At 28.8% G+C, this 25,435-nt stretch overlaps 1 protein-coding gene across 1 annotated transcript in view; it reads right to left on the reverse strand.

Annotated features, from left to right (window-relative positions):
• LOC129975977 (voltage-gated potassium channel subunit beta-2-like) overlaps nt 1–25,435 on the reverse strand; it is a 125,661-nt gene that overhangs the window by 84,092 nt on the left and 16,134 nt on the right. Inside the window, exon 3 of the mRNA XM_056089287.1 lies at nt 4,515–4,634. Coding sequence (XP_055945262.1) covers nt 4,515–4,634 — 120 coding nt within the window. The remainder of the gene's footprint in view (nt 1–4,514; nt 4,635–25,435) is intronic.

Here is a 25,435-nt window from a genome sequence, read left to right on the forward strand (position 1 = left end):
ATCACATTCGTAGAAGAGTTCTTTGAAAATTTAAAAAAAACAGTTCTTGCAAGTTACATTTATATCTTGGGCCAAACCAAACTGTTTGCCAATGTGAAGTTCTAATGTATTCTGTTTGCAACAGATACAACAACAACTTAATAAAATATCATGCAATACAGACTGTTTTAAAATGATGTAATTTTCATTTACTTCTTCAGGCAAGTTTTTCTTCACTGGAGAAATTATGTTTCGCTCATCCAAACGTTTAACAACTTTGCTTTCAGCAGCTACCAAAATATCACAATCCAAGTTTTGTTTTCGATTTTTTTTCATGATTTCAGACCGCAAAAGTTGAGATTTCCTTTTTCTACCCATTTTAACAGCTTATGAAACCAAATAACTGCGTACACTTTCAGAAAAAATTAGAAGAAAACAAACTTTAGAGCAGGGAACTAAAAAGCACGTTGTCTCATGAAATGTAAACACAGAGGTTCAAATAAACACTGAATCTCTTCGTTTCATTTCATTATTGAAGGAGTTGAGTTGAAGGAGTTATTTCATTTAGACCAATGTTTATTAGATAAGTTAATGAAGTTTTAGAAATTGGCTGTTGGGCCCTGATTAGAGGGAATATCCTATATATATTGAACTACGTGTACCTTAAATAAAAAGGAATTTTTTTATTTAATAATATGGCTAGTTTAAAACGCCTCAGGAAACGTTTTCTAGCTTTTACTTTTTAAAGTATCGCATTTTTTTTTCATTCCATATATTTATTAGAATTTGAAACTGAATTTATAGGTTAAAACATCGATATCATTGAAAATATTATTTTTTGAACATTAAAACTATGTAAAAATCAGTTTTGTGCTGCAATATTTTTAGAAGGTATTGTAGAGAAACTCCAAAATTTCTCTTATTTTTAATTAATGAAATTCTAATTAAAAATTCAAAAGAAATTAATTAATGAAATTCTAATTAAAAATTCAAAAGAAATTAATTAATGAAATTCTAATTAAAAATTCAAAAGAAATTAATTAATGAAATTCTAATTAAAAATTCAAAAGAAATTAATTAATGAAATTCTAATTAAAAATTCAAAAGAAATTAATTAATGAAATTCTAATTAAAAATTCAAAAGAAATTAATTAATGAAATTCTAATTAAAAATTCAAATGCGCTCTGAGGTGCACATTCCAACTTTCCAAAATATATATACGTGGCAAGTGTAACTCTTGGTCTAACTGTCTGACCAGTAGAGCGCCAACATACGCACATATTATAAGTAGGATAAAAATCAAATTTCTAGATTTAATCAGTTTTTAAAAAATTTAAATATACTTTTCAATGATTTATTTCACATAAAATTTAATCTGCACGAACTCTTTACGCGAGCATGGGAAAGATTGTCTTTTATCAAACGTGTTGCTATTACATGGACAAAATTTCAAATTAAAATATTAAGGTAATGTGATTCCATAGGACCAAACGAATTTATATAATTTGTAGTAAATAATTTTTTCAAAAAAAACACATTTGATCAACGAATTAATAATAAAATATTATTATTTATTTCCAATAAATCTTTTTTTTTAAGTAAAACTAAAAATTGAATTTTATGATGAATCTAAGAAATTTTTGTTCAATTATTCTTTGAGATATTGCATAATATTATTGAGATATGATAAAATTATTATATATCGTATATGGTAGTTCAATGCTGAAATTATCTGTTTTCTGTACTCAAACTTAAATAATAATAATAATTATTATTATTTTCAATGAAAATATTCTTTATTTTAATTGAAGTTTAATAAACTATTTTTTACTTACGCATTAATTTAAAATTCAAATTTTAAACTGAGAGAAAATTAGAGCTATAAATAGTCAGAACCATGCAGAAAACCGTAAAGACTTCCATAATAGCATGAGTTATATGATTATCAAAACCAGTATCTTAACAATATTTTGCTAAAGAAGCTAATAGCAGACAAAAATTTCATAAAATAGATAATTGAAAATTTTAGCGAGCATGAATCCCAGCGAAGCAGCTTGTCTCCAAAGTCGCTAGTAGGAAATATATAAAAGTGTTACTCCGAAAAAGTTAACAATGTTAATGTTTTTGTTAGAATAAAGTATTTCTGTTTATAGAACTGTAGACAAAATATTACCAAATCTTGTTGGTGCTTCTTTCAGAATATTATCATTGAAATAAATGGCAGTTTTATTAATTTCTTCACATTTCAGTTTATCCTAGGGGGAATCGCTTTATTGCAGCCAGAAGTGATTTTTTTTTATTTCCATTATTATAGATAATAATGGAAGAAGCCTAATATTTGGGTATTTATTCCATCACCTTTTACTCACGATTCTTTAATTTAGTTTAGTATAAATATATTAACGCCTCGTTTTAAAGAAATACTATGGCTATTTTGTGATGGACCTCATCATTTCGGACTGAGAAACGGCCAGATGACGAGTACGACACCTGAGCTCGTTGCCCCCATTCCAAGATTACACACCGCAAAAGCCGAAGGATGCTTGCCGCCGACGGATTTGGCATGAGTCAGGACCGCTTTCGCGACGATTCTTCAGTGGAATTGGGTCTCGAACCTGAAACCCTCCGGTTATTTCTAGGCCGCCGTAGTTCCTACGCCTCTCTTCATGAATTTTTATATTTTTATATTGTTTACACTCCACCCTCATATTTTCAAATGCGTTACATTATGATTGGACATTATCTCTTTCTGTTTGCTCTGTCGAGCAAATGATCGAAAGCAAAAATATCGGTATTAAAATATTTTTAGTCAAATTGTTTAATCGAACAAATTTAATTACTTAATTATTAGTATCATTTGAAAAATTTCCATTTTTCGACCTACATGGTTTTGGTTTAATTCCCACACAAAGTTTTAAATTTCAATTTCATTGCTTCACAGAATTTTCATTAAATTAATTGAGTCGGTTTACGCTGACTCGGCTAAAACGAAGAACTCCGTGTGAGTCAGATGAATTCATACGGAGCGCTAAACGGATTTTTATCTTCATCATTCGCTTTTCGAGTCTGTCGACAACAACTGATGTGTAGACCAGCGTATCCTCAGATATCAAGAAAGAGAATTTTGAACGAGAAATCAATCATTTTGATTTATTAAATCTTAGTGGAGAAATAAAAGGATGAACATGAATAAAAAGAAACGATTTCATATTCATTAAACGATTTACAATAAATTGTTTGAATTTGGCTTGTTTTTAATACTTATTCTGTTAATTATATAAAAGAAAAAAGACAGAAGACAACGAAGGCACAAATTTATCTTTAGTAAAATTCCACAAGTACAGACAATAAATAAACTAGTATCAAAAGTTTTAGAATTCTATTGAAATTAAAAGACGAAGAAAACTTGAAATTTAGATAAATCTCTTACTATAGTCGTTTCTTTCATATCCCAAACAGCGGGAAGTTTTTCTATTCCACCATTACTATTATTTTTGGTTTACCTGAAAATAATATATATATTTCGATTGGGATCTTAAATTGAACTCCTGCCCATTCTCATTCTAAAGAAAATGTATTAATAATGTTTTAAAAGGTGCAAAATGTACAATCTGAAATCGTATTAGATATTTGAAATCCATCAAAAAACTGCTGAAATTCAAATAGATTATAGTAAAATAAAGCTAATTGATGAGTAGTTTCCTGTCATGCGCTCTCCTATATAAAAATACATTATTTCAAATTCACGAAAACTTATTGGCAATTTGATTGCTTATATTAAATATTGATTTTGTACAGGTAGCTCCACCTTGCAACATAAAAATTAGATTTTATAATTTAAAAAAATAGAAAATAATTAAAAAAATATTTTATACAATTTAACGTAACTAAAAATTTGTTTTTATAGATTATTTTTAATCTTTAATTCATTTTTCAAGCTGTTTATAAAGGCCATGAGTTTTCTTACTCTACAATAGTCCCTCAAATTTGTTCTGGAGTCAGTTTCTATATTTCTCTTTTGTGGTGTTTTGTGCTATAATACTTGGTTTATAGAATAGAAAAAAAATTAAAAAAAGAACAAACTCAAAACAATCCCTAAATTTAAACGGAACAAAATTTACTATGATGCAATATTTTTGGATAGGAAATTTGCTAACGATGTGTATATCAATTACATTCCACATGGTTTATATGAAACTACCGTTTCTGCTTTATAAAGATCGTAATGTAGCTTTCTCTTGAAAACTTCTCTAATTACGTGGAGTGGTATATAATCCTTAATACATTGAAAGCTTCTTGTAAAATTCATTTCTGATGGATATTTCTTCATTTTCTATTTTATAAAATAATAAAAAAAGTCTAGTAAAACTAATTAGTTTACCGGATTTCGATTCACTTAGAAGTGATCTTTTAACTTCCGTTAAATGTCTGCAAAGGCGCAGCTTGGAGCAAAAATCGTTCCCAAATAAAGTGTGTTATCAGGAAGAAAAGAGAAAAAGAAACGATTAATTTTTTTCGCATCGATGCGACTTACTTGTATCGGATTCCTGTTGCCGCCGAGAGCGATATCTGGCGGCTGGGCGGGAGGGTTCTGGAACCGTCGCTGGTCGCTGAGCTTTCATCGATGCACTCCAAACTGGCGATGGGAGCGAGGCTACAAAGAAAAAAAAACGGATAAGATGAGATGCACTGCAACCGTCACGTGAAAGGAGTACAAAAGAAAGAATAAGCAGTGAATTGATAAGATCAATATACCATATCATCTCCTAACAAGTTCATCTAAAATTTTCCTAAATTATTATTAATAATTGCACTCATTTTTGGTTAAAAATGCCGATTCATTTTTATTTGTTGAGTATATCTGAAACTACTATATCTATAATTCTATCTTACATATATTAAAAACAAAGTATGTTTTAGAATCTTCGAAGTTTAGACTGTTTTCAGATCATAAAAAAAAAATTCGAATTTTTCTGGAAAAGCCTCTTTGCAATTTGGTCGGATACCTTAAGACATTAGAGGCCACTCGATCCGGTTTAGATCTTCGTAGATAATTGTCATAGCTAACTATGCCCTCCCGCCCGAAGCCATATGGGGAAATCTTATTGCCGGACGTTGTGACATCATTTTTGAGAACTAAGATTGATTCCTAGAGACCATTATCGGCCGCTGTATAAACACTCCCCTAGAAGGCACGTCCCGTCATCGTTAGGGCGTAATTGACCCGTATTATCTCTATATTTACCAGATCAGCGAGAACCGGCCACTATTCTCATCGACATGTCTGAGATGCTCTCTGGGTTGATTCTGTAATTAGTATGTTAAACAGCAGGTGAAGACTGAATTAACAATGCCAGTTAAGAGCTATTCAGTAACGAACATATTTTGTCAGGGAAAGTATTCACAATGCATAAATAGCATTATTCTTGTTAAATCAACTCTTTTTTGGATTCAGTTATAAACTTCAGTTTTTCCTGATTTAACGTTCCCAAAAGCAGTCAGTAATTTTTTATTTGTTTTCCGGCGTGCATTGTTTTATGATTCTGACATTTATTTGATTAATTAATTTCTTTTTAAGTGTGTATTGCATCTGTTTGCCTTCTAAATTGTGAACCATAAAGTATATTAAGTAAGCTATTAAATGTGATATAGATAACATTTAAAAGGTGAGATGTACTTTGGGCGGATTTTTTTTAATAATTTTAATTAAATATAAAAGAATCAAAATTTCGGCAATAACTTCATAACACAATTTTTATTTGAAAATGGTTTTTGCTTCGTTAAAAAAATTAAACCATTTATTAATTGATGGTAATTTGTTCTCTTAAAATATTCTTCGTTAATTTTGTTAAGTCTTTGAAAATGTTTTCATAATTAAATATATATATGTGTGTGTGTGTGTGTATAATGATATTTTAAACTCTTAATTTAAACCAAATTAATTCCAAAGCTTTAACTTTGATCCCTTCGTCGCACCACAGAACTCCAAAACGTCACAGCATTACCGTTCCCTTGCAAAGGTCATTCAATATTATTCGTAAAATATTTTTGCATAAAATCAAGAATATTTTTTTAGGAATTAATTAATGAAAAGTAGAAGTTTTAATAATCAAGAAACCAGTAAACTTTTAAAACTTTATTCCTCTGTATATGTTAATGAACAACGGCAATTGAAACCTCGTTTCATTGACAATTCTAATTCAGAATTGGGCCTTTTCTTTCTCTTTATCAAAATCTAATTATCGCGTTTTCCCGAGATCCAATTACCTAGATAGAACGTAGCACTTTAATTAGTTGCAACAACCTTACAACGATTCTTCACATTCTGAAAGGTTAATCATAAAGGATTGTAGGTGGAGGTTGTCGGTCTCTTATTTTGCCGGAATAATGCGGATTACTTTTAAGTGCTAACGGAGGTAATTTACACTAGCATACCTCCAATAAATTATTGATAGTGAAAAATCAAGTCGTTTCCAATGTTGAAACAGTTTTAACAGTTTTTAGAAAATACATCAGACTTTTTTATTTTTTTTATTTGAAAATTTCTTTCATAAAAACCTTTCAATAATGTGGAAAATGTGTGAAGGGAATTTTATAATGATGTATTTTGTTATTAGAAGAAACATTAATAAGAATTTAAAGAATTTTTTTTTAATTCACATTGCAATTTATGCATGCAAAACTGTAAATTATTTTCTTATTCACTCTAAAGAGGGTCTATAAAGAAGATAGCAAAATGTTACTACGAGGTTCTCGAAATTTACTACTCTTTTCTTTATTATAATTTTAATACTATAGTGTTACAAAATATGTTATTTTTACCCGAAAAAGAATGGATGAAACTGATAAATTCAGTAAAAAAAACTATTGCATTTAGTTACTTCTATTTTCAAAACTGAGTATTGAAATCTTTAATAACTGAAAATCAGTCAGACTCATAGGGAATGTAGTTAAATTTACTGTCATAATTTTATAATAAATTTCTAGCTCTTAATTATAGGAATAATTTGTAAGATATGGCACAAGACTAAATTGTAGAGACTGTATTTTTGGCACAAGACTTAATCCGTTTTCGAATTTCCCTGAGTGGAAAGGGATATTTTGGACCTTCGAACGAGTAACTGTGGAGTGGGAAAGAAATTGAGTTTTTCGTTTATATCTTCTGTATTAGAGGGCGGAGTTGAAAATGAAAGAATAATAGATCATTCAAGAGTTTGAGTTTGTTGTTCATGAGAATCAATGGCGTTGACTTTAAGCAGATATATTTTTTGTCTTAGAGTGTGATGAGAAATATGATTTTTTAAAAATTTGAATTAAATGAATACTGCAGAATAAGTAAGATTAAAGAATGATTTATTCAAAGCGAACATTATTTTTGCAAATGAAGTAAATAAAACCAGACTACAAAGAAAATAAATAATAAATATTTATTAACAAACAAACATTAGAAATTTATTATTGTTTGAAGAGGGAAAATTTCAGTCATTCATTTCATTGAAATAAAAATTCTACCCACAGATTTTAACTTCTAGTTAGAGTATTTATTTCAGAGAATAAATATCTAGAGAATATTTGTTTACCTAAAGAAATAATAAAAACATTTAGAATAAATGTTATACCGACAAAAACTAATATTCTTTCGCTAAGAAGAGAAACATATTAGGAATTTATTAATCCTCATTTAGGTTCACTTTTTTTATGTCTCAAATTAAGAACGAAAGTTTATCTGGTCAAATGCTTACCTCTTTATCTATATATCATAAATAATTGATTTTAATAACCATATATTTAAAAAAATGTCTGTATTCAAATGCATTATTTGTAAATTGATAAATAAGCAAGACATCAATATGTAAATATAAAATTTTTAATGAAAAAATTAATTTTTTTATATACATCAATATATTTTATATCAGTGTATAGAATATATATATATATATATATATATATATATATATAATATCTACAAAAAATGAAGCAATTTACTTAAGTCTGTATCTTTGTACATTTAGAAAAAGTTAAACAAGAAACATAATAAATATAAAATCAGATAAGGAATGTCATCAAAAAAAAAATTTTTTTTTCAAATAATTTCATTCCGCTTGTCAGCTTTGTGCAATTTTTTTAAACGTAAACAAGCACCGCTGATGAAAGATATAAATTTGGTCTGCCTCTGTTCTTGAAGTTTTCATAAGTTTAGCATTTCTTTCGACAGAGTGTGTTATGTTATGAATAAAAGAACCCCAGTTCCAAGTTTCTTTTTAGTCTAAACTTGAAAAAAAGTTTAGTCTAAACATGAAAAATGTCTATCAGTTTGCTTATTTTATTAGATAAGTCAGTCCGACAAGGAGGGGCAGGATTTTGTAACTGAGGATGATAACCTTCCGGTATGGTGATTGGTGGTTCTTGCCATTCTTCTGGGCACAGACAAAGGGAGGGTGGTGGTCGACTTCTTGCATCGATGGTGGGACATACTTCCCAAGGGAAGGGTTGCACCGAGACAGACGCTGGCCCTTAGAACTCAACCACAGTTCCCGACACTGTTGCTTTTGAGACAGAAAGGTCATTCAGAATTTCCCGTTCCGTTTTTGTTCCTCAGAGCATGTCGTAGTAGTCGGTTTTGGTTTATTAGATAAGTCCAATTGAACAAATTAATCAATCATTGGCAAAAAAAAGCAGTAGACATCTCTAAATATCATTATCTGGTCAGATCTTATGAGTCAAAAGTAACGATTTTATTAACCAAATATCTCTTTTTAAAAGAAGACCGCTTCACAGCTGTATTCGTTTCAGACAATCGCTTTCAAATTATAGAAGAAATTCCTCCTGGAGAAAAAGTTTTGTGTCACAAAAATACGATTGAATATTAACTTTTTAAATATCCACAAAAGGCATTTAATTCCCCAGTTATAGCTAAACTGCTTTTTCCAGAAGTAGCTATGCAATCCTAAGCTATAACTGAATTACCTTTGCTTAAAAAACTTTTTCACATACTCATTAATTCGATGTCTGCCTTTTTTTTTTTTTTTTTTTGCCCTTTTTTAAAATTGGTTGATGCTCATTTGAACAATAAAGATTCATTCAAATTCCGCCCGTAAAGAATATAATCCAAGAAATGAAATCTCAAAAGTATTAAAACTGAGAGTCCTTTCCATGACCATCTGCAAAAGTAATCTTTTCATGCGGTTAATTTTCTTTATAAACATTTTTTGAGCATTTCTGAATATGCTATCGCGTATATCTGCATCTTTGGTAAAATACACGGTGGATAAAATCAAGATTGCATAATTTCTCAAATTTGCTTTTTGCACCAGATGTTAATTTGTACCTTTGCTTTAATTTTCTAGCAGTCATTTGATTTTTTTTCTTACTCCTAATGATCTTTCCTTTTCTTTTTAATAAAAAAGTGTTTTTTTTTTTTGCATTGTGAGCTATTTTCCACCTATTTTAGCAATATTGCCAATGTCATTTCTTCTGAGTATAACGATTTTTTAAGCCTTCACGTTTTATAATTATGTGAATCTTGATTAATCAAAGAAATTTTTCGTGTTCAACTTGCATAAATAAAAACAGGATTTTCTTAAAAATATACTAAATGACAACAAAACTTTGTCAATTCCACCAGAAATTTATGACGTTACAAATTCTCTGAGAGTTCTCAATTTTTTTTATATAAATTTTACCAGTAAAAAAGGAACATTTATAAAATTAAAAAGAAATAAGTACTGTGTTAATTGCAAATTATTTTATTATTGTGGCGCAAAATTATAAATAATTGACACCCTGAGAAATTTTTGTGTTCTATTTATTTGAAATAAATCGAATTTTAGACTTCAGAAAAAAATGCATACACACTTTTGAGATTGACTTTGCGTAGAAAGTGTGGCATTGTTAAAATCAATAACCATTATAAAAATAATCTCTTTGAAAAAAATGTTTATTATTTATTGTCATCAAAAAGCATGTCTAAACGCATGGATTGTAAATTGTTTACTCTATTTGCAACAGTATTTCACATACAATTATAGATATTTCTTGTGATGACATTACTTTTTAATTCAAAGTTTTAGCCTTTTATTGATATTATTTCTTATTTTTGATGTATTACGCAAGTTTTAATCAGCTGACTGTAATTTTTTTTATTTAATCACTAAAAGCCACAACTGTATAACACAATGCTCTAAGATTTTGACAGAGCAATACAGATTTTGACAGATTTCAATACAGAAAGCTATTGGAAGCTGCCTAGACGACAGAGATAAATGTTAACCATTATTAATGTAACTACCGTACATCTTATAATAACACCTTATATGATAATACAGAGTATTGATTGCATTAACGTTGTTAAACTAAATGAAACCGAAATTTATGTTTCATTTAACCATATTGGAAAAGCATTTGGATCTATTAAACAGGAGAAATGATATACTCCGTAGTTTATCCGAGCTTTGAGTCCATGATGTAAATGCCAATTTTACGATATTTTTTTCTATGTTTAGTCATATTTCCTTTCAAATAGCTTAACAAATCTTTTTCATCTAAACATAAAAATGTAAAAACACACATCTTTTGTAAGTATTTTAGTGTCCCAGAAGTGATATTTAACATTTTTTAAATACCATATATAAAGTTTGAAACAATCACCTGTTTCAAATTCTCACTATTTTGAAATGTTTATTTTTATAAAAACATTATCCCTTACAGAAAGTTTACAAATCCAGCTTTAGAATGACTGTAAAACCCAAAGCTTCCGCTAATAAAAAGAATTAAAATGGATAACGTTTTTTTATTAAAACTGAAATGCTTCGGTTGGTTTTGTTTGTGCTTTTTCGCAGTTTTTGACACTTCAACAAAACTTGCTTTATTCTAAGTCTATTTATCAGCCCTAGGCTAGCTTGATTTTCCTGTCGCGGTTTTGTAAACACGGGGCAAGAAATAACACCGTCGGCTCTCCTAGAATAGCCACTTTTTTTTATTCTAGAACTGTAAGCGGGAGAAGCATATTTAGTTGACAAAGCTTTTTATCATCCCGGGAAATTTGATATCAGAGGAGATGGCAGATGATATATGTTGGAAAAAAAGCTGTTCAAAACTGGGACAGAAAACACGCTTTTTTCACTTTCTCATGTACGAAGTATAGAGAAAGTATAATAATTGTCAAACGATTCATACTCAAGATTTTGACGAATCTTCACATTTGAGACCACAATGAATTAAAAAAAACACATTTTTGGCATATGTCTGTCTCTGTTCGAAAATATATCTCAAACACACTATGAACTAGACGGATAAAATTTGGTATATGGTCTTTACACAGAATTTGTAGATTTTTTAAAATCAAATTTAGATCTAAATCTGTTCAGAGGAAGTCTGAATAATCTATTATAATTTAACATGATGATGTCAATCTATTATAATTTCACATGATAACAACAAAATCAAGAAAGCCAGATGGATATAATTCAGAACACAGATTTAGCATCGATAGTGTAGGCGCTCAACAAATTTTGAGTCAAATCCAACAAAGCAATGATCGTCTTGGTCTATACTTTGAAAAGCACATAAATTTCAATTTTTGTGTCAAATTTTATTTTCAGTAGGTTAAAAAAAACTTAACTAAATACAAATCCAATTTTCGGTTATTATTAAACGCATGCCAGTAATTAATCGCCAAAAACTTCGCCAAGGATCACCCGAGATATTGGGTAAAAATGCCAAGTTTACATTAAAAGGTTAATATTTTGTAACTGCTGTTTGCAAATGCCATGTAAGGTGTTCTCTGTCTCAACCAAGTTCAAAAATATTTTGGTGGGTGGGGGATAATACTTTTATTATAAAGCACGCGAAACGGTTTGGACGAGACCATGCCTGCGGGTTGTAATATATGATATTAGATACTGTTCAAGAAATTTCTTAAAGGAATGCTTGAACTTGAAGCAATTGTTTGATGTATTTATTAAAATAGTCGAAATGTAGTTCTATTTAACAACCAAAATTATTGTGTCATGTTCTGATGTGACATACTAAATTTTAAAACAATTAGGTAATATTATTTTTTATCATAATTTTTATCAAATATTTAAATACGTCTGCCATATTTTGATTCATTCCCATTTGGTACGCTGTTGGAAAAACTTACGTTCTGCCAGCGCTAATGCTGATATCAATGGTTGTAAGACTATTTTAAAGCTATTCTATTGTTTAGTTAACAGTTGCGGTTCAAGCGTTTAGGATTAGGAAGCGTTTAGGTTTTCGCTTTAAACTGAGGATACATTGAAAACGTTAATATTACCATTCAATTGCGACAAAGTAGCCTGCATCCTGAATGTACATGGTTTACAGCTATGATGTTCATAGAAGCCCGAAATTTATCAATTAAGTATACTCATTCACTTGCTATCCATCGCCGAATCGAGGAATATACTTGTATTGTTCGCCATTTCAGGGTTGTTCTATATTTTTGAAATAAGAACATTCGAACGGATAAACTCTTTAAATATCAAGAATTACCTTCAATTTATTTATAAACACTTCATGTAAGTGTTGCTTAGCAACTCCCGAATTTATTAAACTTCTCTATTGCTTCGAATTTCCAAAAGCGTTTTTCTCTTCATTGACTCGATTGGGTGATGACGAATTTCCTATTCGGGCATCTATTTAAGATACAAACTTTTATTTATCGCTTTTGAGGCATCAATTTTTCGTTTCTAGTGTTAATAAAAATGATAAAGAACACATTTTGGAGTCACATTTGGTGACTTATCGCCTACAAAAAGTTGCAACTTGGCGCGAATGTCCGCCATGTAGCCGATTCTCCCGTCCGATCAATAAAGGGCAGGATCGTAACAAATTATCACCGGAAGAAGGACAAAGAAGAAAACGGGAATCGACACAAAACAGCAAGATGATTTATCGATATATATATATATATATATATATATATATATATATAATAAATTTTTTTAACATTCATTTTTAATTTTTCTGGCTGCCAAGAAAAGTTTTGGTGTTCGAACGATTTTAAAATGGAAAAGAACATCATAGTGTTCTAAATATCGACGCATGCGTAATCTGATAGTCATGTAACTGTTTCAAACCTTTTATACTGTTTATAGTAAACTACCTGTTTGGAGTTAAAAATTCTGGAATTTATTTTGATTAGAGATTAATTTAGAGACGGTCAAAAACCATCTCTTTTCTAAATGTTGGTGATTGCGAAATATGGGCCATGTTAAAACATGATTGAATTGAACGTGTATTGTGAAGATTTATTTCATGCTCATTTTTTTAAACTTTGACAAACTACTTTTATTCACACCTTATTAGAAATTATATGTCCTTTAATTAAAAAAAAAAGATAACATTCATGTAAATAATTTATGTGAAAATTTTGTTTAATATGGTGTTCCTTAAATATAAAATTACGATAATATATTATATTTCAATTTCAATGTTTATATATTTCAGTTGTACTCTGCACGAGTTTTTGATATCATTTGTTAAACTTTCGCCAATAGATCGAAAATTATGATCGATATCTGTATAAAATTGGTATATATAAAACACAAATTTGCTCTAAATGCCTATATTAAATTGACTGGAGAAATGTCATTACCTATGATAGCGCTATTCCATTATTAAAAACTATAAGATACTCTACAGTCATTTCTAGATTTTTTCTTTGCGACATCGCTCTGCAGGAAATATTGTCTTTTTGTTTTTGTAAATTTCCAAAATATGGTTTCTTTAAATTATCCGAAATTACACATCCACTGTTAGTATCAATATTGAAGTGACTAGATGTTTTGAATGAGCCGGGATAATCTTCGCTCTCTGTCTAATATTGTAACTTGCCAAACTTATCCCTGACTTCCTAATTAAAATATGTCACTGGAAAAAATAAATAAGAATCCAGACTCAGTATGGGCTCATCAAAAGGAAGATTGCTTAGATCCTGTATCCTCGCCTTTTATACTTTTGTAATATTCGATGTCTGCTCGTAAACCTCATTTACTGCTACTAAAACTGCATGTTGTAGCCGGTAAGAAACGATGGCAATGGATATTTGTTTTTGTTTTTTACGTCGAATTTTCATCAAGTGAACATTGAAATAGAAAATCACTGCAATAATTTTCCCTTAAAATTACTGAAACAATATGGCTCTTGCTTTAATGTCAAACTATTTTGAAACTGTTGGCTTATTTTTATTCACAAGGTTTTAGTCACGTGATTTTTTTTACGTATAGAAGAAAAACACTTGGAGGCTTTGTTTGAGAGTTTAATGAATTAAAAAAAGAAATTATGTTTGTATTTCTGAAAACTGCATAAAAGCTCATTTTTTATAAAATTTGTTAATAAACTTACTAAACAATAAAAATGCAATTAATCATTGGAAGCAAGATTTATAGCATAATGAAAATGTCTTACTCTGAAAGTCATGTAATATAAGATAATTCTTTATTCTGATCCTAATAAATATCTTGCCATCCAATACCTTGCAATTCAATCCTAATAAATATCTTGCCATCCAATAACTTGCAATTCAATCCTAATAAATATTTTGCCAATTCAATTTATTTTTAATAATAAAGAGTCAATCTTTTATTCAACTAAGGTGCCCAATGTAATCATTCGTTCAAAGAAAAAATAATTAGATTCATATATTAGGATTTTTAGATGAAAATATAGAGCTATCTCATTAGCTAAATAAATCAACAAAAATAATATCTTATTAAAACAAATTAACAACTGAATATTATAATAGCTGAGATGTAGCAAAATAATATTTATACTCTTCTATAAAATAACATAGTATAATTGTTTTTCAACAATGGAATACATTTTTAATTCTAATAAATAGCAAATTTAATTTAGAAAAGATAGAATTTAATATACAGGGTATCAAGGAATTCATAGGCAAAACTATAAGGGCAGATAAAATGTATAAAAAAGTTTTTTCTTTTTTTTGTTTAACAATATCGAATCGGAGATGAAATATGTAGAGGAAAAAAAACAAGAAATGTTAAGGAAATGAAAAAAAAATATTTATATAATATTTTTAAGCAAAGTTTAATGACGCAGCTCAAATAAAAATAACTTTTGGGAAAGAAAAAAAATCGAATATTTAATAGTTTGTTTAGGTTTATTTAGTTCGCATTATCAAATCGTCTGTAAAACAATTTTATTGAGCTTGAAGGCCACTACATGAACTTCAAATGATTTTTCTTCTATTAGAGAATATTTTCGCTTGGTGGACCGATTTACGCTTTTTGAGAAAGCAGGCTTGAATGTTATGAAGGGGCTACGTACTATAGCGGAAGAATACACCATGGACGCTTTCCCAAAAGAGCAAAGCTGGAACACAAAAATTTTCCGCATTTACATCGCCAGTTTTGTAAAAAAGGTTTATTTCATGTTAAGAAACTGGATGCAGTTAGAGGACAGCAAGGTCCTGAGCATTTCTTGTTCTTTCCTACCTACACTTTTCATTTCCTACCTCATATTGCTATATAAAAATGCTTCTTTATATGCATTTTATAACCTTTAAAATTTGGCTCATTAACTCCGAGATACTCAGCATATAATAATTTTATTTTCGCCAAATATGTTAAAATTAACATAAATAATAACTAGTGCTTTGATTTTTTTTCACAATTAATCTATCCAAAAATGGCATATTCTTATTTGACATGAAATTATGTTTTCATGAACAATATATCCCTTTAAATCTAGCAAAGACGAGGGCAGATATTGTTTCAGTATCACTTTCTTTTTTATTTTTAGAATGAAAACTGTAAATCTCATAAAAACGTAATCTTCGCATCTTTCCAATTTAATCATTTGAATTCCATTCTTTTTTCATGATTATCGGCTTTTTAAGTACTTAATTTAATTTATTATTTCCAGTTCTGTTTTAATTAATCTAATTACTAGCTTTTGCTAATCATATTTCAAAAATAAAGAATGAATAACTCAAATATTTCTAAATCAATAAAGTACTATAGTGCTCTTTACTTAATGATTCATAATGTTCTTTCCTGTCTTACCTCTTGTCTTAATTCAAATTACAGTTAGAACTTCTTAGTAAAACTCTATCTTCTTTTCAACATTCAGTACATCTACTACCAATAAAATCTTTTCCATTATGTCTGGAGATATTACCTACTGAATTTTCTACTGGCGGGAATAAGAACTTCCCAAACTGAGAGAGAAAGGTGGTGTAAACATATTTTAAAAATGTCTGAAGGCAGGGGATTTGCAGAAGCCTCAGATGTAATTTTCTTTCTCGAATGCAAAATGCATGGCTGGAAGCTCAGTTTTTCCCCAAGTGTTTTCCAGACAATAAAACTTGAAGAAGAGAATATTACCATAATTTATTTTATTACAAACATATCATGTACGGTTAGTCTCATCTAGGAATTGAACATCCTGGAAGAATTCTAAATGTACAATGCAATAGTAACAAATAAATATCAGCATTGGGGATAGACTGGAAGAAATAAAGAGAAGAAAAAAAGAATGAAGAAAGAATGAAGGAAGAAAAGAAAGAAATATAAAGAAGAAAAATCTTGTTTGATAGAATTAAAATGCAATTTTATAAATGTTTGCAATGACATTCAGAGCTTCCCCAAGGCAATAGGTTTTTCCAACATATACAGCTGCATTTGTCACAGCAACTAACAATAGTTTAGTTTCATCGATCGCAAATCTGAATCGTCTGCTTTGCCATGCGCTTTCGGGCGATGACGTGAATCATAAATTCCCGATTGCTATTATACTGTCGAATGTTATGATTTAGGTTTTGTGCAGCTACCAAAATAGTATGAATTGTACCAGATTTATAGCAATGTTTCCCAGCTGTTGTTGCGGGCTGTTCGACGCTATTTGTTGCAAGGGGCGATCTTATGTTTTGGTGGCAAATTAAATGATTCGTGCAAAGACGTAAGGAGGAAAAAAGCTGCAATTATGGAAACAATGTGCAAATTTATAATGGAGCTTTCTATCAGTGATACGATGTTGCCTTTGATAATCTTACCAATGTTTACCTATTTTAAATATTCATATTTAGAAACCAATATACTAAACTGTTTTGCGGATCATGAAATATAATTTATAAAGGCATTTAAAGCACAAGGTGATTATAAATGTATGTCCCAATTTTGTAGGTTTGCTAAAAGAAGGAAAAAAGTACAGTCAGCCTTGCTGTTGATCGAAAATCAAAAGCAACAGTTGAAAGTTCAGCATTTCAAATTCAACATAATTATAAGCATAAATTCGATACTATTAAAAGCATTCAACCCCCCCCCTCCCAGAATGCGAAATTTTTTGTAGAAGTAAGATAATTCATCCCACAATTTTTTCTGCACACTTGCTGCGAAGCTTTGAAAGGCTAAGATATACGGCGATGATTTTTTTTTCTGGGATTACATCAAAACGTTTACGTTGTTCTCCTTCTGTCTAAGGACACAGATAAATTTTAAAAGTGCATGTTTGCTGGCTTTCAAAGCATCGCATCACAAATGCTGAAAGAGAATGAAATGAGTTATCGTATCGCCTTTACGTTGTTTATATTTTTGGAGGTCCTAATAATGAAAAGTTACAACTTTGTTAAATATAAATTGTCAACTGTTACTTGTAATTTCTGAAGAATTATAAGATTAAATTTTGTTTCTTTTTCTTTATAGCCCCACAAAGTTGGGAATTAATTTATAATTAACCTCTAATTTTCAGAGCAATCGAATTAAATAATTATTTGAACTAATAAACGAATTATTATTAATAATGTATCTTGAATATGATTCCTTAAAAGCAAATACATCGTTCATGTGATATAAGAATTGACATGATACAAGCCACATTATGAAAAATTATGAATAAAATCATGTTGTTTGAATAATAATCTGAAATTGACAGCAATTTGCTATACAAAATTTAACTCAGATCCACTCAATAAATAATAAGAAAAGCAAAAAAATTGCAATCTGCAAGCTTTTGAAATCTCGCCATTTCTACATGTTTGGGGGCTTATTTCAAAAAATTTATAGAGATTATTTGAATAAAAAATATGAAAGAAAATAACAGAAAAGATTGCAAGTTTTTACATATTACTTTAGATTAATGCCGAAATATAATTAGATTTTTCCTTCCAAAATAATTAGAATGCAAAAATAGAAAAGAAGCGGGTAATCGATTCAACGAGCAGTTTCATTTTAGCCAGCGATCAAACGAAATTAATTTTATGCATGCAAGAAAGGTTGGAATTAATAAGGATGGCAAAAATTTGGGCAAAATTGTTGTACGAACTGAAATAACTATAATTTAAAAAAGGATTCACTAAATTACAAGTGAATGTGAATATAAAAACAATATTGAAAAAAAAATATTGGAATAAATCAATGCATGATAAAATATAGGTGTTTCATTTTTTTTCTAATGCAAAAAGCAAATTAATGTAAATAAAGTTTCATTTCCGTTTGGTAAATATTTAAAAATGGAAATTATATTTTAATAATAAAAGAGTTTTTTTTTAAATCAAGTAATTTTTGGTTTTTAGCTACTGTAAAAAGCAATTTTTGTTATATATTTTTATTTAAAATTATTTTTCTCGATTTTATATGTCATTCGATTAACTTTCCAATCTAAGCTGAAATTAAGTCACAATACTGAGACATTTCGCATCAACAATTTTTGTATATTTCTTTTACACTAAAATTTAAGTAGGGGCTTTCAAATTAAAATGCTATAATTACAATGTTATAATTAAACCGAGAGTAAAAGTTTTTAAATATGGATTTGCATTATAACGCATTTTTTATTACCTTTCTGTGCACATGTTCTCAAAACCAACTAAATTGCAAAATTAGCTACTGAAATGAAATTAGCTATATGAAAAGCTGAAAAAAAACTATTACAAAATCCTATTTCTATATTAACATGTATTCAAATAAACTTTAAATTTCTTCATCTTATATATCTAATTGTTTTGGCTATGAATTTGATTAAAATTACGTAATCAGTGGGAAATCAATAAGTAAAATCATTTAAAAGAAAGAAGTCATGATGATTTTTAAAAAATAATTGAAGATACTAAAGTTTATATAAAAAAAATGTCCCTTACGCAAATTAAAATAAACAGGGCTCACTTCTAAGTTACGCGATATATTTTACTTGTTTTTAGCCTTTAAATTACGTGTAAAAAAAAGAAGCGTTTATTTAATTTTCCTCAAGTACCGTACTAGCAGAATCTGTGGTAAGTTTTAGTAAAGAGGAAGCTATAGTGCACATATTGCTAGTGACATGGATTTCGATATTCTTATTCTCACCAACCTGTTGGTTAAAAGATGCCGAATGCCCCTGCTGCCATTATCACTGACTCAGTCCTCTAAATGTGTCTGGGATATTTTTGAATGATGTCGTATGATAAAAAATTATATCAGGCGTTCCTTTATGCAACTTGTGAATCCATTAAATTATAGAATGCGATATATATTACCCTATAGCATCATTCACTGTCATTTTCTCCAGCGAAATGCAAAAAGTCTTCATATTTGTCTCTATATATATGATGGTAAACATAATAAACTGGTGATTATGTATAATTACCAGGGATTATTCATAATCACTAATTAGTGGTGATTATGAATAATCACAGGTAATTGTATATAACCATCAAACCGTATATAACCGTGACATAGGTATCTCTCAATTGCTTGCTTACGTTATTGAATCAGTACATTCAGATACAGATGTGATTTTTTTTCTTTTCTCTGTGTGTTTTCAATTCAATGGCTTTATTTTAAATATTTTTAAATACTGCTTCAGTTTGGACTCGTATTGAATAATAAATCAGAATAACTTGCTTTTAGAATTGTTTTCTTTTTCTAGAAAATGCACGAATGAATTTAAAAACTCTGAAGACAAAGAAAATCCAAAATTTCTGATGTTCATATAACACATTTTTTTTCTCAACTTTTTAAGTATCCCTGAAAATATGTGTGCTTGGATTTTCGATTTCAAAACATTAATTTAGCCTAGTGGATAACGGTAATTGATAGGCGAAATTAAATTCCTTGCTTCAGAAAACCTTGACCAAAGAATTCATTAATGTTAATAACTTTCATTTTTAATCTGCATTTTAACTTATAGATTTTGCTTTGACAAAGTCAGCATTTAAACATTTTCCTTTAGTTTAAAGCACTTTAGCTTACCAAGAGAATTTAATAGGATTTGAAATCCATTTTCAACACTGCCTTATTGGTTTGATCGCAGTTTGTATCTCATCCATTAAAGACAACACTTTTAACAGAATTTATTATTAGTTATTGAAAAAATCATCTTTAAATATCTCATGACATCTGCACCAAACTCTAACTCCGTTAGTAAATCGGAAGACAGTTTAAAATTTTAGCCTTAATACATGTTTTTGTAAACGCGCTGTGACTTGCTGAAACTGCAATGAATAACCTCATAGTTGATTACTTGATGTAATAATAATGTTCTTCAAATTTATGAGCTGAGTATTTATCTGCGTTTTGTGAATAAATATCTGGTACATATCCCGATATTTTCGAGGGCAGCATGAATGCAGCAAAGTTTTTGCCTCCTGCGATTTCCAAGTTGATACATTTATTTTTCCATTGAATTTGAAAATATATTATGAGTTTCCAAGAAGAGACGAAAACATGTTATGTTCTGATGAAAATGAATTTTTTTTCACCAACTTGTTGAAAGCATGGATCGAGATGTTATAAAGTTTTATAACTTCTATCAACAATATTTTCAGATAAACGGTAATGAAAGAATATGATGTCTAGTAGAAATAGTCACTATTTAAAAAAAGAAAACTTACTTAAGTTCTTTTATTCACGTATTAGAAAATACTACCATAATAATATAAAAGATCAACAAAAAAAGGACTGCAAAATTTTGCATGAAATAAATTTATAAAGTGGAAAATATATCAAATGAAATGAATTTTGCATTAAATAATTTGTAGTAAAATATATTTTCACCTTTCATATTAATCAGAATTTTTATCTTTTATTCATTCTATATTACTTTAAAGGTTTGACACTCTTAATTAAGATGATAATGCACGATTCTAAAATTGTTTGAGAAATACTTGTAATTTTCGAAAACATTTTATAGGTTTAACAAAGTGAATAAATGTTTTATGCAGCAATATTATTCGTGACTTAAGGATTCTAGAAATTATCGAGAGGGGTCTTCCAGTAACTTTCCCGAATAATCTCCCCCCCCCTCCCCCCGCTCCCGCATGAAATTCAAGATCCTGGGTAAGCCCGCGAATATCAGGCTTGGCACTGTCGAAAAAGTTACGAAATATAGATCTTTGGAGGGAATTTAGCATTTTTGTTGAATGTATAGGGCGAATATATATTTTTGACAGCTTTATTCCGATAGATTGGAATCAAAATTTGACAAAGAGCTACGATTTTAGTCACAGGATGGCATACTGAATTCTCTTGAGTTCATCGTTGCATTTATGATTTATTACGTCAGCATGCATTCAAAGTTATAATCCGACACACGATCAATCAGTCCTCAGATAGATTTGGTTTAAAACTCGACAGGAATCTGCATTTTAGATGTTAAACCTGTGTATCCAATTTTATCAGTTTAGTTCTTTTCATTTTCTTATTGTGTTGAATTGTACTCAAACAGCTGTTACACAGACTTCCTCTAAATGAATTTCGTTCAAAATCTGACAGAAATCTACAGATTTGGTCTCAAATCCATACACCATTATTTCAACTGTTTAGCTCAAAGCACTTTTGAGTAATCGCATTCACTGGCAGAAAGACAAAAATAATGCCAAAAATTTGTTTTTCGAATTCAAGAAAATCTAAAATGTGGATACTCGTCAAAATCTTAGACTGGAATGTTTTGGTGTTAACTTTTTCTATTTTTTTATATAATTAAAATTTAAAAAACGAGAAAAATAATAATTGAAACGTTAAAAAAATTGAGTTTTTCTTTATATTGACGAAAACCGCTGTGTATTCGAGTGTTCTGCGTTTAAAACAGCAAATTTGCAACCACTTATAGTGTGTACATTATAATGGGTTTATCGAAGTTTAATTTAATATTCTTATTTAAAAATTAAAGGAAATTTGGAGCTAACCAAGAATAGCTTAAATTCTCAATCATTACTAAGAATTGCTGAAACTCTGTACGTCAGTTTCAACAAGCAGAAAATTATCTTCAATATCATAAACTTAACTGTCCTAAATTTTTTTCCTTCTATTACCTAAAATATGAAACATTTAAAAAAATACATTTGTCCATAGGTAATTAAATTGTAAAAATATCTGATGAATAGCAACTAGTTCAAAATAAGATAAGTCTAATAATTTGTGACTAACAAATTTTATTGAGGATATCTCTTAAGAAGCAGAGCATTACGTGCAGAATACAAGATATTCGGATGCTACTGCGCATACTGTGGCGAATGAAGATACTTGCTTTGAGTGCATAAAAGCTGTTCTAGGAAAGATGCTTAGTTTCAACGAAAAAAACAATGCGAAAACAAAAGTATGAGATGTGAAACGGTGTGAGAAAATATATATATATGTAAAATCCACAAAAATGCAAAATGAATAAGAAAAAAAAATTAAGTAAAAGATGCACTCAATAGGCTTATGAAAGGGAAACGGTTTAAGAAACAGTCCGATAGACTGTCTGTTATGCAAAGAAACAGTTGTTTTCAAATCACGGACTACATTGCTCTCTGTTGAATATGTGGGGGGATCTAGTTGTATGACATTCCCATCATCAGATATGACTTCTTTGATTTTTTTTCTTCTTTGTGAACATCTTTGCTTCTGAAAGTGACTCATCTTCATTAGACTGGCACAAAAAGAGAGACATGCCAAGAAAGGCCATGTTTTTCCATTTATTATTCAAGTTTTAAAATTCTTTTCTATCTCTTTATTATAATATTAACAGTTAAGTCTTAATATTATTAAAATTTATTTTATCACAATCAATTTGCAACTTTTTATTGACATATTCCTTGCAATATGAAAAAAAAAATGCATTTTTTTTTTTTCAAAATGCAATTTTTAGCGTTGGTAGCGAAGGAAGAGCTGCAATTGTTGCTGCCTGACAAAATTGTAGTGGTGTCCTGTTTGAATTTGTTGATTCCAAGAAGAGTTGAAACAAAAGAAAATGTTTATTTACTTGATTTATGGTGACATCCTGATTCATACCATACCACCTTAACCCCAATATATATGCTCTAATACTACGCATAATTGAACTTTCATTTCATTCAAGTTTTTCTGGGACTACTGTAATAATTTTCATTGCAACGTACAACACTTTATTTTCAAATGCGGTAGGTCGAAGTTCAGCTATACGTTTGTACAAACCATCAAGCGTCAGTTGGTGAAAGGCGGTCGTTGCGTCATGAAGTACCATTTTAAATACAGGAGTTCAATTTGTAAGTAATGCATCCAAGAATCTTGTGTGAATATTATGAAGCAGGACAAATCCATTTTGTATACACAGATTATGAATTCTAAATAGTCATGGGACTTTCATGTTAATTCGTTTCATATTATAGCAACAAATTCAAATTTTTTGATAGTTTGAATTTTTATCTACATTTTGAAATGCTTTTGAGTTGTTTTAATTGTTTACATTTAAATTAGAATTATGTCAAATACAAACGACTAAATTATATTTAAAAAAGTGATGAAGTTGTACCTTTTTACTATAGACTTTTATGCTAAAGAGAAGAAGAAAAAAAATCAAAACCAATTTATTAAAAAAACGGGAAAGTAGTCGAATTACTGGTACTCATCATGATAACTATAAAAAATGTTATTTTCAAAATGACAAATTTCAATATAAAAATCGAGAGTCGCAATGAAAATTCTTTAAAAAATTTAGAGAAAACCGATAATACTAAAAACCGCTTGTTGTACTATTTTTTAAAAAAAATTTCATAACCATTAAAAATTTTACTGATAATAAAAATATGTATACAAAAAAGTTAAATATGTTCATCTATGTGATATATTTATTTACATAAAAGTTAATTATATGTATCTAAGTGATATATTTATTTATAAAAAAAATTAAATATGTGTGTGAGTATGTTGGCTCTCTATAGTTCAGACCATTTAATCTATAGCTGACAAACATTACACATATATTCTTTAAATGGTGGGAATGTGCACCATATACTGATGTCTTAAAACATTTTAATTACAAATTTAATTGTTTAGAAACTAAGCAACATTTTTTCCGTTTTCAGCGATAACTTCCTAAAACATTGTAGCCCAAAAACGTTTTTCCATTATTTTTAACTTCAAAAAAATTATCTTTTCAAAAAAGCATATTATATTATAATATATATTTTATAGCCATATAAATTTTTCTATTTTTGATCAACTTTAAAAATATTGAAGTTTAATTTCCAACAATAAATATCATGAAAATTAAAATTAAATTTTAAACTGCGCGACTCGTTATTCAAGCGTAGGAAAAATTAGATTTTAAGAACGTGTTGTTATCACATTAACAATAGCTTAAATTAAAAATTTAATTAACTCTCTCTGCAAACTAAATCTAGAAAAAATGTCATTTTCAGCACGTGTCTTATTTAATAATCACGAAATATAGTATTTTATAGAAAAATAAATGCAAGGGAAAATGTGCTGTTTTCTTTTTTAAATATATTATTAATTCAATAATTCTGTTTTATATAAGCAAATATGCTTAATATATACAAGATATCCACTCTAATGCGGTCTAACGACTCATTTGTTAATTTTTAATAACATGATATACATGCAATATGAAAAAATGGTCTAAATAAAATAAAGAATTATATTTTATCCAATTTGAGTAAATAAATATTCTAATGAATAACGAATTTAAATTTTTGTACAGATTCTCTATCTTATCAATCATAATTAGTAAAATATTCTAATATTTAAAATACAGTTTTCTCTCATTAATGTTGAAAATCGATTAAATTATAAAAATTCGAATGCTACTATTTTATAATAACGCGGGGCTATAATCTACTCCATTGACCCTTTTAGAGAAAATACGTCAATTAATATCTAGAGTTTCCGCAAGTCCGATGAGTCCAAACTAAAAAATTCTGGATTGTCATAAAATAATGATATTAAAAATTTCATAACTCGGTCAGATTTGATCGTAGAAAATTGATACTTTTTTTTATTTAAAATTTAGAGTGTCAAGAATATTTTGTTAGATATGTCACATAGGACTGAAGGAATCTATAAAATTAGGACTTCATAATTTTTTCAGAAGTATATCTATTGAATATAATAAAATAAAATATTATTATGTGCGTATTCAAATCCTTTGGAAATAAAAATTGAATTTTATTACGAATCAGTAAAGTTTTTATTGAATAATAATCATTTGCATAAATCATAAATTATAATAAATATT

The sequence above is a fragment of the Argiope bruennichi genome, chromosome 7 (genome assembly GCF_947563725.1).
Source record: "Argiope bruennichi chromosome 7, qqArgBrue1.1, whole genome shotgun sequence".
Classification (NCBI taxonomy): domain Eukaryota; kingdom Metazoa; phylum Arthropoda; class Arachnida; order Araneae; family Araneidae; genus Argiope; species Argiope bruennichi.